A 15,440-nucleotide genomic window follows, 5' to 3' on the forward strand; every position below is an offset into this window, starting at 1 on the left:
GGGGGATGCTAGTTCCCTCTACTAGACTCCACTCAGCCTGGGGGTGCTAGTTCACTCCACTAGACTCCACTTAGCCTGGGGGATGCTAGTTTACTCTACTAGACTTCACTCAGCCTGGGGTGCGCTAGTTCCCTCTACTAGACTCCACTCTGCCCGGGGGTCACTAGTTCACTCTACTAGACGCCAATCGGCCTGGGGGTCACTAGTTCACTCTGCTAGACTTCACTCTGCCTGGGGGGAACCAGTTCACTCTACTAGACTCCACTCAGTCTGGGGGGCGCTAGTTCCCTCTACTAGACTCCACTCAGCCTGGGGGTGCTAGTTCACTCCACTAGACTCCACTCAGCCTGGGGGGCACTAGTTCCCTTTACTAGACTCCACTCAGCCTGGGGTGCGCTAGTTCCCTCTATTAGACTCCACTCAGCCTGGGGGGCGCGCTAGTTCACTCCACTAGACTCCACTCTGCCTGGGGGGCACTAGTTCCCTCTACTAGACTCCACTCAGCCTGGGGTGCGCTAGTTCCCTCTACTAGACTCCACTCAGCCTGGGGGGCGCTAGTTCACTCCACTAGACTCCACTCTGCCTGGGGGGCACTAGTTCGCTCTACTAGACTCCACTCAGCCTGGGGGGCGCTAGTTCACTCTACTAGACTCCACTCAGCCCTGAGGTTGCTAGTTCTCTCAACCAGACTCAACTCAGCCTGGGGAGCGCTAGTTCCCTCTACTAGACTCCACTCAGCCTGGGGGTGCTATTTCACTCCACTAGACTCCACTCAGCCTGGGGGATGCTAGTTTACTCTACTAGACTTCACTCAGCCTGGGGTGCGCTAGTTCCCTCTACTAGACTCCACTCTGCCTGGGGGTCACTAGTTCACTCTACTAGACACCAATCGGCCTGGGGGTCACTAGTTCACTCTGCTAGACTTCACTCTGCCTGGGGGGAACCAGTTCACTCTACTAGACTCCACTCAGCCTGGGGGGGGGTGCTAGTTCCCTCTACTAGACTCCACTCAGCCTGGGGGCACTAGTCCACTCTACTAGACTCCACTCTGCCTGGGGGGCGCTAGTTTCTTCTACTAGACTCCACTCTGCATGGGGGGCGCTAGTTCACTCTACTAGACTCCACTCTGCCTGGGGGGCGCTAGTTCACTCTACTAGATTCTACTCAGCCTGGGGGCACTAGTCCACTCTACAAGATTCCACTCAGCCTGGGGGGCGCTAGTTCCCTCTACTAGACTCCACTCTGTCTGGGGGAGCTAGTTCACCCTACTAGACTCCACTCAGCTGGGGGGGGGGCACTAGTTCCCTCTACTAGACTCCACTCAGCCTTTGGGGGCACTAGTTCCCTCTACTAGACTCCACTCAGCCTGGGGGTCACTAGTTCCCTCTACTAGACTCCACTCAGCCTGGGGGGCGCTAGTTCCCTCTACTAGACTCCACTCAGCCTGGGGGGCGCTAGTTCCCTCTACTAGACTCCACTCAGCCTGGGGGGCGCTAGTTCCCTCTACTAGACTCCACTCAGCCTGGGGGTCACTAGTTCACTCTACTAGACTCCACCCTGCCTGGGGGCGCTAGTTCACTCTACTAGACTCCACTCAGCATGGGGATCACTAGTTCCCTTTATTAGACTCCACTCTGCCTGGGGGTCACTAGTTCACTCTACTAGACACCAATCGGCCTGGGGGTCACTAGTTCACTCTGCTAGACTTCACTCTGCCTGGGGGGTGCTAGTTCACTCTACTAGACTCCACTCAGCCTGGGGGGCACTAGTTCACTTTACTAGACTAAACTCTGCCTGGGCGTCACTAGTTCACTCTACTAGACTCCACTCAGCCTGGGGGTCACTAGTTCCCTCTACTAGACTCCACTCAGCCTGGGGGGCACTAGTTCACTCTACTAGACTCCACTCAGCCTGGAGGGCACTAATTCCCTCTACTAGACTCCACTCAGCCTGGGGGTCACTACTAGACTTCACTCAGCCTGGGGGTCACTAGTTCCCTCTACTAGACTCCACTCTGCCTGGGGGATGCTAGTTCACTCTGCTAGACTCCACTCAGCCTGGGGGGCACTAGTTCCCTCTACTAGTCTCCACTCTGCCTGGGGGTCGCTAGTTCACTCTACTAGACTCCACTCAGCCTGGGGTGCGCTAGTTCCCTCTACTAGACCCCACTCTGCCTGGGGTGCGCTAGTTCCCTCTACTAGACTCCACTCAGCCTGGGGGGCACTAGTTCACTCTACTAGACTCCACTCAGCCTGGAGGGCACTAGTTCGCTCTACTAGACTCCACTCAGCCTGGGGGTCACTAGTTCCCTCTACTAGACTCCACTCAGCCTGGGGGTCACTAGTTCCCTCTACTAGACTTCACTCAGCCTGGGGGGCACTAGTTCCCTCTACTAGTCTCCACTCTGCCTGGGGGTCGCTAGTTCACTCTACTAGACTCCACTCAGCCTGGGGTGCGCTAGTTCCCTCTACTAGACCCCACTCTGCCTGGGGTGCGCTAGTTCCCTCTACTAGACTCCACTCCGCCTGGGAGGCACTAGTTCCCTCTACTAGACTCCACTCAGCCTGGGGGGCACTAGTTCACTCTACTAGACTCCACTCAGCCTGGGGGGCACTAGTTCACTCTACTAGACTCCACTCAGCCTGGGGGGCACTAGTTCCCTCTACTAGACTCCACTCAGCCTGGGGGGCACTAGTTCCCTCTACTAGACTCCACTCAGCCTGGGGGGGCACTAGTTCACTCTACTAGACTCCACTCAGCCTGGGGGGCACTAGTTCCCTCTACTAGACTCCACTCAGCATGGGGATCACTAGTTCCCTTTATTAGACTCCACTCTGCCTGGGGGGGGGGGGTGCTAGTTCACTCTACTAGACTCTACTCAGCCTGGGGGGCACTAGTTCACTCTACTAGACTCCACTCAGACTGGGGGGCACTAGTTCCCTCTACTAGACTCCACTCTGCCTGGGAGTTGCTAGTTCACTCTACTAGACTCCACTCTGCCTGGGGTGCGCTAGTTCCCTCTACTAGACTACACTCAGCCTGGGGGGCGTTAGTTCACTCTACTAGACTCCACTCAGCCTGGGGATCACTGGTTCACTCTACGAGACTCCACTCTGCCTGGGGGGAACTAGTTCACTCTACAAGACTCCACTCTGCCTGGGGGGCGCTAGTTCACCCTATTAGACTACACTCTGCCTGGGGGACACTAGTTCACTCTACTAGACTTCACTCAGCCTGGGGGGCGCTAGTTCCCTCTACTAGACTCTACTCAGCCTGGGGGTCACTGGTCCACTACTAGATTCCACTCAGCCTGGGGTCACTAGTCCACTCTACTAGACTCCACCCTGCCTGGGGGTCACTAGTTCACTCTACTAGACTTCACTCAGCCTGGGGAGCGCTAGTTCCCTCTACTAGACTCTACTCAGCCTGGGGGTCAACGGTCCACTACTAGACTCCACTCAGCCTGGGGGTCACTAGTCCACTCTACTAGACTCCACCCTGCCTGGGGGTCACTAGTTCACTCTACTAGACTCCACTCAGCCTGGGGGTCACTAGTTCCCTCTGCTAGACTCCACTCAGCGTACGCTCCCTGGTGCACACGGGCAGGATTCTTCAAGCGTCCATGTTGCCCATACCATTTGTCTTCTACTACCAAACTCTATCACCCACTCCCACACTTAAGGCCTAAGTATGGTGGTGTGGTAAAAAAACAACAGTAACGTGGCTGTAATTCAGTTACAGCCGAAATACCTCCAAACATGGTAATGAGGCCAGTAGTGCCTCAGAATTACCCTTACACAAATCATTCCAGAAACGAGTAACGACTCCACTCGTCCATCAATCAACTCGCCTGACCTACTCGCGCTCTAAAACACTTGTGTATGAGTGCGATATAAATAAAATATCATTTCATTACAACCTCTGACGGTAGAAGCACAACCTAGGATTGTCGCAATTAAAACATGGGTCAGCCACTCACGCTGCTTTCCATACAGTTGTTCACTCTATCCTCCTGAAAACACTTGCCGGGGTTTTCTGTTTTGATTCTGCCACTACATATTCTTTTCCGTACTTTTCAGTCGAGCCTTTCAGTCGAGCCCAATCACCACGTCCAGGCCTTTGAGAGACACCAGCGACTGGGAAATCTCCACATTCTCTATTGCCCATCTGTTGTGTTGTGAATAAACACCGAAATAAACCCTGTATACAACACAATACTAGGGCACATCTGCTCTACGAGACAATATTTCAGACGGGTCAGTGTGGAGCCACTATAGCAGGAGTTTGCTATCTTTGGCTCTCCAGATGTTTTGGACTACAACTCCCATTTGCCCGTTGTAGTGTAGGCAACGGTGAAGAAAAATGGGAGTGGTTGGAGACTCCTGGACTATTGCAGGATGGGAGTGTAAAACAATCTGCATTTATTTTATCGTTGTTTGGGCCGAGGCAGTGGACAGGGCAGCGCGTCATATCCAATGTATTGTGTCGCGGTGCTGCAGAGGTGGAGTCATGGCAACCAATACACTCAACAAATAAATGCTTCAAACACCCGTAGACACATGGATGATATATGAGAAGTGTGCCCGGCAGACCCTAAATGTACAAAGGATGCAATTCAAGAAGTTGTACACACAGCAGCACTCAGGCAGTTTGCTGTACTTACTGGGGTGTTTGGTTGTTGTTGTGGTAGCTGTTGGGATAGAAAAAAAAGCATGTGACCCATAGATATATAACACACTGCATTGACAGTCATGATTAAAGCATTCACCAAGACCATTGCTTCTGTACAATGAAAATGGCTAATTGCATTTTGAGTGTAGCAACTGTGTTGAATCTAGTGTCATTTTGAGTGCAGCCAATAGCTTAATTCCAGCTGTGCTTTGAATTTTGCAACTGTGTTGAATCTAGTTGTATTATGAATGTCGCCACTGTGCTCAATCTAGTTGCATTTTATGTGCAGCCACTGTGTTGAATCTAATTGCATTTTGGGTGTAGCCACTGTGTTGAATCTAGTTGCATTCTGAGTGTAGCCACTGTGTTGAGTCTAGTTGCATTTTCAGTGCAGCCACTATGTTGAATCTAGTTACATTTTGGTTGTAGCCACTGTTTTGAATCTAGCTGCATTTTGAGTGCAGCCACTGTGTTGAATCTAGCTGCATTTTGAGTGCAGCCACTGTGTTGAATCTAGCTGCATTTTGAGTGCAGCCACTGTGTTGAATCTAGCTGCATTTTGAGTGCAGCCACTGTGTTGAATCTAGTTACATTTTGGGTGTAGCCACTGTGTTGAATCTAGTTACATTTTGGGTGTAGCCACTGTGTTGAATCTAGTTGCATTTTGAGTGCAGCCACTGTGTTGAATCTAGCTGCATTTTGAGTGTAGCCACTGTGTTGAATCTAGTTACATTTTGGGTGTAGCCACTGTGTTGAATCTAGTTGCATTTTGAGTGCAGCCACTGTGTTGAATCTAGCTGCATTTTGAGTGTAGCCACTGTGTTGAATGTTGTTGCGGTGCGAGTGGGCACTCCGTTTTAAATCTAGCTGCGCTTTGAATGGTGCCACTGTTTTCCATCCCAGCTGCACTCTTTTCCCACCATCATCTTTAATGTAGCTGCCGTGAGTGTGCTGATAGTGCTGCATGCTCATAATCTTGTATCTAGCCGCCAGAGCCGAGGCAGCGAAAGTACCATCATGCCAAGCAGCAACAAGGCAAGAGGGGCACAATAGCGCACCAGAAACCTGGCCGACGCTTCTCCTGCCGACTCCACTTCCTTTCACTGTATCCTCCACACGTCCAGCCCTTGTGAAAACAGTTGCTCCACGAGACAATATTTGAGACAGGTGAGTGGGGAGCCAGTACAGCAGGAGTCTGCTACCTTTGGTTCTCCAGATGTTTTGGACTACAACTCCCATTTGCCCTTTGTAGTGTAGGCAATGGTGAAGGATCATGGGAGTGGTTAGAGGTTCCTGCACTATTGCAGGCTTGGGGTGTAAAACAATCTGCATTGATTTTACTGCTGTTTGGACCGAAGTAGCGGACAGGGCAGCGCGTCATATCCAAATCAATCTATGCAGCGGGGCTGCAGAGCTGGAGCCATGGCAACCAATACACTCAACAAATAAATCCTTCAAGCATCTGTAGACACATGGAATGATGGATAAAAAGTGTGAACGGCATACCATATACGTGCAAAGGACACAACGCAAGAATTTCCACAAAGAGCGGCTCTCAGGCGGTTTGCTGTACTTACTGGGGTGTTTGGTTGTTGTTGTGGTAGCTGTTGGGATAGAAAAAGAAGCACGTGACCCATAGATATATAACACACTGCAGTGACAGTCATGATTAAAGCATTCCCCAAGACCATTGCTTCTGTACAATGAAAATGGATTCCGGGTGTCCAGGCATGGCCGCCACTTGCCAAGGTACTGACATCATTTACCAGGTATTGCCATGAAATGCTGATATGCACACCATATTTGACAGCTATTGACTCCTTTTGCTCAGGGGCTCAGATCATGCGCCAGGTGCACATCATATGCCAGAGATTGTCATGTGCAAAGCACTGCTAGGACCCTCACCATACTGGAAGCTTTCTAGCATTTACTTTGCATTTTGCTTCAAAGGGATGTGGGGGATGAGGAGAGATGATAGGAAGGGGGTGTGGGTGCATGGGAGAGAGGGTAAGAGTACCCACACAAGAGAGGCCCATGGTTCAGAGGCCCAGCGGGAGGTCTCCTACATTTGCAGAATGGACCTCATGTATTATCACATCCTTTCAAGCCTCTTACCCAGGACCCTGGGCCTTGCATGGTGCTCTCAAGGAAAGCCCTCTCCACCCCCCCCCCCGCCCCCCGAACCTCACTTCCACCCGCCAGACTTTCTTGAAGCATTGATTCACTTCTCTCTATCAGAAGATCCGTGAGAGCAAGGACCCCCTCCTCTAGCGGTAAGGCCTGCGACCCTCTGAGCTGCTTTGTTACTTTTGCATCTTTTTTTCATTTGACTGCGCTACCCACACACTCATGGGTATCTGTGCCTCCCCTGGTCCTCAGCCTGCTTCCTCTCCTCCCCTCACACTCCGGCTCTCCTGGATTGGCTGTTGCTTCCAGGAAGCTCAGCTTCTAGAGTCGGTGCGGGGAAGCCCTCTCCCCTCCCCATCGAGAGATCCGTGAGAGCAAGGACACCCTCCTTCAGAGCCAAGGCATGCGACCCTCTGAGCTACTTTCTTAGCACTGCACCTATTTTGCATTTCACTGCGCTACCCATGCTCTCCTACGCATCCGTGCCTTCCTTGTTCCTCCACCTGCTTCCCCTCCTTCCTTCACATGCCCACCCCCTCCCTGATTGGCTGTTGCTTCCAGGAAGAACTTTAGATCTGTGACCCCCAGACAGCCTTGTCGGCTGAGGGCTTCAGCAAAGGGCACCTCCTCTGGCACCTCTTTCACCTGTTTGCCTGTTCGCCTGTTTGCCCTGGGCACCCTGCCAAACCAAATCCTGCATGCTGCAAATATCAGATAAGGTGTGAAGATTTGGGTGCACAGCCAGTGCTGTATTTCTGAAAACTTGCCACTTTTTTAATACTGCACTTGAATGTTGCCCCTGCGTGGAATCCAATTGCATTTTGAGTGTAGCCCACTGTGCTGAATCTAGTTTTATTTTGAGTGTAGACCACTGTGCTGAATCTAGTTGCATTTTGAGTGTAGCTACTGTGTTGAATGTAGTTGCATTTTGAGTGCAGCCACTGGGCATCATTATGACTTTGGAGGTAGCCATGGCGCTATTGGCGCCATGGTTGCCTCCAAAACCGTGTCCGGGTTCCCTGAATGAGGAATTACCGGGCCATTCCGAGTTTGGAGGGCACGGTAATTCCTCCTTCAGGGAACCCGGACACGGTCCTTCCCCATTCCCATTTGAGCCACCATAGGGCTCAATGGGAATGGGGAGGGAGCTAACAACGGGCCCACTCATAATGGGCCCGTTGTTAGCTCCCTCGTTCCCTCGAGGAACCCTCTGTGGACGTCTGGATAAACCAGACATCCACAGCGGGTCCCGCGAGGGACCCTCGCAATATTGCAGAGTGGGTTTAACGGCACCGACACCATTACCGTCGCCGTTAAACCCATTCCCCATTTGTTATAATGAGGCCCACTGTGTTGAATGTAGTTGCATTTTGAGTGTAATGTGATGAATTAGAGGTGGTCCTCTCAAAAACCCTGACCTGGACCCCTTCTCGTGTCGCCAGGGAAAGGTAGCAGCTACCTGATCCTGACCTTTGGGTGGCAATATACGGGAGGATCACATGGGAGGGAACACAGGTCAGGAGGAATGGGAAAACCCTCTGAGCAATTTCCCTAATGACCCTGCAGTCTTACTGGCATATTGTACAATTCATGATTTTGGTCTTATAACAAATAAGAACATTATGGATGCCATAAGTTAAACAAATAACTTTTGACCTTATCAAAATGGATGGAAGCCAGCTAAACATCCAACCACAGCTATAACCTATGAGGCCGATTGACCCGACAAAGGTGCATTCCAGACTCTTCCTCGTTGCTACTGTTTGGATCTCTGCAGCCATATGTTTTTTTTTTTTTTTAAAGAGGACCATCCTTTCTCCTTGTAGAGCTGGACATTGTCTCACCAAGTGACAGAGAGCCCACATCAAAGCCTGCATCTCTGCGGCATCTAACAACTTGGCCGAGCTGGCCAATCCTGCTGCAGTCTCTACCTCTCTTGTCCCCTACCAAGCCCTCTGCAGGGCTCGGGCTTCTCATTTCATCTCCAAAACTCAGGATATCCTATCTTCTCTCTCTTCCTCTCCTCCTCCTCCCTCTACTCCCAGCTCTGCCTCTGGCCCTTCTTTGGCCACCTCTCCCCACTCCTCCTTTGATGAGGTTTCTAGACAAGTCTGATCTATGAAAGTCTTGTCAAAACAGGTTCACCCCTGTTCCTCCAAGTCTTCCCCTCTCCCCAGAAGCACTCCCTTGTGCACCCTCTCCTTAAGAAACCCTCTGCCAACTCTTTCTGCCCACTTAACTATCGTCCAATATCTATCATTCCTTTCCTGGGCAAATTTCTGGAAAAGCTGTCCATCTCCCAGATTCATCTTCACAATGAATCTGTTGGTTGTCTCCAAGACGATCAGTCTGGCTTCAGAGCTGCCATAAGCATGGAAACTGCTCTCCTGAACATCCGTGAAGACCTGCTCTCGAACCTTCACTCCAACACCCCCTGTGTCCTCATCTTACTTGATTTCTCTTCTGCCTTTGACACGGTCAACCATGCCATCCTGCTCAACCCTCTACGTAATAACCTGGGTATCACTGACCAGGCCCTGGCTTGCCTGATCTCCTTCCTCTCCAATTGACCCTCCGAGGTCCAACTTGGTTCCTTCCTCTATCTCTATCTCTACCTGTGGTGTTCTTCAGGGGTCTAACCTAACTCCCTGGCTGTTCAACCAATATCTGGTACTTCTTGCCCACTGCATTGCCACTCTCTCCCAACTTTCAGTGCTTTGCAGATGACACTCAACTCATTTTCAGACTCCCTTCTGCCTCCTCTTCTCCTTCGCTCATCTGTGACTGTCTGTCCGCCATTCAGGAGTGGTATGCCACCAATGATTTCTGCCTTAATGCCAGTAAGACTGAGATTCTCCCCATCGGCATACTTGCTCCCTCCTTTCCTGTCGCTCTCTGGCCAGCCTCTCTTGGCCCTCTTCCTGCTCCCACTTATGAGGCTAAAAAAAACCAGGGTCATCTTTGACTCCACACTTTCCTTCTCTCCTCACATCTCTGACATCTCTAAGTCGTCACACTACCAGCTGCACCTCCTCTGAGGTATTCTTCCTTTCCTCTCCTTCCCCCAGAAGCTCACTGTCTCCAGAGCTCTGGTTCGCTCTAGTTTGGACTATTGCAACAGCCTCTTTCTAAATCTGCCTGCCTCTACTCTCTGCCCTCTACAACTAATCCAGAACAGGACTTCAAGGCTTGTCCTTGGCCTCAAGCCCAGCGATCGTATCTCTCCAGGACTGAAATCTGTGCACTGGCTCCCAGTGGCTGTGAGGATTAAGTTCAAAACCCTCTGCATTGTCCACAAAGCCTTCTGGGCCCTGGGGCCTCAATACCTTCAACTCTTTCTTCCTAAATATCTTCCTTCTCGAGCTCTTCGCTCATCCGCCTCCAACTCCCTAAGAGTCAGTCGATTCTCCAAGCAGCGAGTTGGTGGTGGATCTCTTTCATCTGATGGGGCCTCCTCTTGAACAGCCTCTTGTATTTTCGGGACCTTGCCGGCAAGCGGCTGGTCCTATTTTTATTTCCTGCAGTGGGCGTCACTCGCCTCACTTTCAGCTGTGCTTCTGCATATATGTGCTTCGGCATTCGCCCGCGCAGTGGGCGGGCGCAGCGGGCTCGCCACCTGCACGCCGAAGGCACGCTAAAGGCAAGCCCGTCTGTGCCGGTCCATGCACGGACGTCATAAGACACCCAGGATCCCCCTGCCCATGTAGCTCTGTCTCCTCTCCCCCTATGATCGTATTCTGCTGCTCACTCTTGCCCCTACAAAGACTCTTTGGCCTATGGGCTTTAAGGCTACATCTACCATCTCAAAAAACGTCTCTATGGCCGCAATTTGCTGTGCCCTGTTTAATACCCGCTCACTGCCAGCTCATGCACTGGAATTCCATGATCTTATTTCTAACAACCAATTTAAACTATTGCTAGTAACTGAAACATGGCTCACAGAGTCTTCTGGCACTGCTATTGTTCAGGTGCTTCCTTCTGAATATGATATTATACATGTTAACCGTCCCTCAGCTCACCCTGGTGGTGGAATAGCCCTTATTTTTAAAATTAAATTCAGAACCTCCTATTCTATTCCCGATCACAATCTTAAAATGGAATGCTGTTTATGCCGCATTCTGGTCTCACCTGCGTGCACTTTGTTTATTCTGGTGGTCTATCGCCCACCCGGGTACGATGCCCAATTCTGCAAACAATTTCCTAATCTTGTGATTGAGCTTCAAGTCAAACATTCTGGTCTCCTTACTGCTGTATATTTCAATCTCCCCTTTAACACTGCCTCTATGTGTCCGGTTACCAACTTCTTATCCTCTATGCAGTACATGGGTCTTTCCCAGTTGATCTCTGAACCTACCCATATCCGTGGGAACACCCTTGATTTCGTTTTTGCTCCTACAGATTTTCTTTCTTCTATTTCTGTCAACCCTATGCTTTGGTCCGACCACTTTTTGATAGCATGTTCCTATCTCCTTCAGGCCCCCCCCCCGCCCTGTTAAACCTTCTGTTTGTAAACGCAGCTGGCTGAGAGTATCCAGCCTTGACTTGACCTCTGCTCTGCTTGCTAATTCTGGCAATGCTGAGGACTGTTCCTTACTTAAGCTTGAAGCCGCCTTCTTAGCCTCAGCTGACTTGCTAGCCCCTATTAAACTTTAGAAACCTAAAACCCGTACCCCTGAACCTTGGTTTACTGCTGATCTTTCAGCACTAAAATTGCATTGTCGTCAGGCAGAGAGAAAATGGCGCCTAGATTACTCCCCCTCCGCTAAAAATGTATTTCGCTGCTCTCTCTCGGCCTATCATAAGGCTCTGATTACTGCTAAGAAACTCTATTATAGCCAGAAAGTTCAATCAGCCTTAAATAAATCTAAGGCCCTCTTTGATCTTGTCCAATCTCTCTCTTCCCCTGAGAATGGAAAGGCCTCAGTCTCTCCTTCGCAAGGCCTGTGCGACTCTCTTTCGGATTTCTTTCTTGAGAAAATCTCTACCATTCGTGACCAGAGTCTGGTTTGCCGTTGCTTTCAGCCCCTATAATCGTCACTCTCTCCCCCTTTCCTACTGCCTCCTGGTCTTCATTTCCGCAGTTCTCTAACTCTGACATATTGTCTGCCATTTCTAGACTAAAGTCTGCATCTCCTAACAATGCTATACCCCTTACTCTTTTAAAGGAGGTATCCGCTGACCTTATTGAGCATATCACCACTGCTGTGAATACTTCCTTCTCCACAGGGCTTATTCCCCCTTCCCTTAAGCACACCCTGGTTGTTCCTCTTCTTAAGAATCTGTCTCTTGATCCTGATGTTCTGTCTAATTATCATCCAATTTCTCTTCTTCCTTTTCTTATGAAACTGATGGAGGCCTTGGTGTCCCCTCTGCTCTCTAATTTTCTTGAGTCCTCCCATTTCTTCGATCCATTTCAGTCTGGTTTCGGCCCCGGGAGGGGTACTGAATCTGTCCTGAGCTCAGTACTTGATGACCTGGTATATTTGGTGGACAAGGGTGGTGTCGGAGCAGTCCTACTTTTGGAACTGTCAGCTGCTTTCGACACTGTCGATCATTCCATCTTGCTCTCTCGTCTCTCCAACGCTGGTCTTTCTGGCCGGGTCTTTGATTGATTCACATCGTTTCTGTCTGATCGCTCTCAGTCTATTTCTCTTCCCCCATTCCGATCTAAGTTGGCTACACTTCTCTGTGGCGTTCCTCAGGGCTCTGCACCCTCTCCTATTCTTTGTAATATTTATATTAGATCTCTCCTACTTCTTATCCACTTACATGGTTTCTGTTACTACTCTTATGCGGACAACACACAGATTCTCATCCACCTTGATCTCACTCAAGCTGAGACCGCTGCACGTCTCTGGAACGGCTTAGAGGATCTGGGGCACTGGATGATGACTAATTGGCTAAAATTAAATGGCAGTAAGACCGAGGTCCTAGTTGTGGGTTCTTCGTCCCCTTCTCTTTTGGACCTCACAATTCTGGCCATCGTGCCTTGGCCCTCTTCCTCTTCCGGTTCAATCGGTTCGTAATCCTGGTGTCAAAATCTCCTCCTCTCTGTCTCTTGACAACCAGGTGGCTAGTGTATGTAGTGCTGGGCACTTCAAAATCCGCATTTTGCGGAAAGTCTTGCCCTTTATTCCTGCTGAATGCCAGGCTCCGGTAGTGGCAGCCTTGGTTCTCAGCACTCTTGACTACTGCAATTTTCTCTTTTTGGCCCAGCCTCGCTATCTGATCCAAAGGCTTCAGCTGCTGCAGAAAGCTGCTCTGTACTCCGTCCTCCCTTTGGATCCCATATTTCCCCTCTGCTCAAGAAACTACACTGGCTTCCTGTGGCCAGCTGGATCCTGTTCAAATCATTGGCCCTCATCACAAGGTTGGCGCTCCGGTAAGAGCGGTACCGGTAAGGCAATACCGGCATCCATTACCGGTCCGGCATATCATGACCTTAGGTGCCGTAGCCACCGGCATCGTGAAGGACCTGCTATGGCTGTGTACCACCGTACCGGCATGCGCGCATATGGGGAGGCCCTAATGTCGGCATCCCGCAAAGAAGGGGAACACCACGAGTCGCACGGACATGGACATACCAGCATGTAGAAGCCGGTAAGAAGGGTCACCAGGATGCCGCCAATACCAGCATTGTAGACCACCCTTAAACAGCAAACTGCTGTGTAATCAAGTGATAGGTGCACACAATCAGCACAGGTGGAGGCAATGGAGTCAGGGCCAGCACAAAAGGAGCACACCCACACACCACACCCCTTTCCAAGCCAAAATGCTACCACTTGCACTTGCCATACTGGGGCTGGAGGACATGCCTGTACTGCTACTCCTTGAGCAGGCAGTACAACAGGCAACACAAAGGAGACGCAGGAGGAGAAGGAGAGTGAGACTGTCCCCGCAAATCCCACCAGTGCAGGTAGTCGTTCCCCGCAGACAGCCATCATTTCCGCATATAAGGGCCAATCCATTTGATTTAACCCCAGCACAGATCCACACCCTGTACCGGCTGGACAGGGACACCATCACAAACATAGTTCAATTAATACAGGATGACTTGGTCAGCCTGATCAACATCCGCACAGCCATCCCCCCTCTGCTGAAGGTGGCATCAGTGCTCCACTTCCTGGCCACAGGCACTTACCAACACACAGTGAGCCAAATGCATGGCATGCCGCAATCATGCTTCTCTGTTGTGTTAAACCAAGTGCTGGATGCGCTACTGAAGCATGCAAGTGCCCACATATCCCTACCAAGGACACCACAGGAGGCAAATGCCACCAAAATAGCATTTCATGCACTGGCAGGCATGCCCAATGTAATTGGTGCGCTCGACTGTACCCATGTAGAGTTGGTAGTCCCACATGCTGTGGAGGCGGTGTATCGCAATCGGAAGCTATACCATTCAATCAATGTACAGATGGTGTGTGATGCCAGCCACATCATAACACATTGCTGTGCCAGATACCCAGGATCCACGCATGATGCCATGGTGCTGCGGAACTCCTAACTACCCCCTTAAATGGAAGGAGACATCGTACGAAGAGGCTGGCTGTTGGGTGAGTCTGCCCCCGGGGCCATTGGGTCAGATGAATTGGGGGGGGGGGGGGTTCATGCATATGCAAGGGGAATGCCCTCTGGGCCATGGGGTCAGATGGATGGGGGGGTCATGCATATGCAAGGGGAATGGCCTCTGGGCCATAGGGTCAGATGGATTGGGGGAATAGAAGTTACTTAAGTCACACCCCAACACACAGCCCTCACATATGTATGCAAATGCACCCAGCCAAGACATACATTGGGTGGTCTGGTGGTTCCATAGACTAGGACCCTGGAATGTTTTTGTCACACAAGGCTCACTCTATGGATTGGCATGCACTGTACAGGGCTGAAATTCATGTGGACATGGCTGCAAATGACGGAATTGTGCATATGAACTTGAATGATGTACAGGCTGAGCATACCTGTCAACTGAGTCTCTTCCTCACACATACCTCCTTCTGCTCCAATGTAGGTGATGCTGGATATCCCCTGAAGCCGTGGCTACTCACCCCTGTCAGGAACCCACAGAACAGGCACAAGGAGGACTTCAATCGTGCACATACACGTACACGTGTGGTCATTGAGCAGACGTTTGGCCTTTTGAAGGCACGGTTTAGCTGTATCAGCAGGTCGGGAGGGGCACTCCTATACGGGCCTGAGAAAGTGGGCAAGATAATCACGGCATGTGCAATGCTGCATAACATGTGCATTCGGCGGAACATACCCCTGCCACCTGACGTGGAGCTGCCACCACCTGGTGACGTAGAAGGAGAGGAAGGAGAAGACATAGTACATAGGCCAGGACGCGAAACACATGAGGGTCGCGCAATGCGTCAATTGGTCATAGACCAATCATTCTTATGTACTTTGATGCAGTGGGTGCAATGTGGTGTGAACAGTGGGCACTGGGAGTGTGGGCACATGAAATAAGTACAACGTGATTCAACAATCCACACCCCCACATTCCCCCACCCTACTCCCAAGCCCCCAAACACCCCAGACCTACACACTACACCCACCACCACTCCTCCACATCCCCCCACCCTACTCCGAGGCCCCCAAACACCCCAGAACTACACACTACACCCACCACCACCCCACCA

General features: G+C 50.9%; 1 protein-coding gene across 1 annotated transcript in view; it reads right to left on the bottom strand.

The window, feature by feature from the left end:
• LOC138473331 (salivary glue protein Sgs-3-like) overlaps positions 1-15,440 on the bottom strand; it is a 283,493-nt gene that overhangs the window by 94,231 nt on the left and 173,822 nt on the right. The window contains exons 4-5 of the mRNA XM_069611998.1: positions 6,249-6,275; positions 4,664-4,690 (exon numbers count right to left, since the gene is read on the bottom strand). Of these exons, the coding sequence (XP_069468099.1) occupies positions 4,664-4,690; positions 6,249-6,275 (54 nt within the window). The remainder of the gene's footprint in view (positions 1-4,663; positions 4,691-6,248; positions 6,276-15,440) is intronic.

Source organism: Ambystoma mexicanum, chromosome 8 (assembly GCF_040938575.1).
Source record: "Ambystoma mexicanum isolate Mex_15411 chromosome 8, UKY_AmexF1_1, whole genome shotgun sequence".
NCBI classification, from domain to species: Eukaryota; Metazoa; Chordata; class Amphibia; order Caudata; family Ambystomatidae; genus Ambystoma; species Ambystoma mexicanum.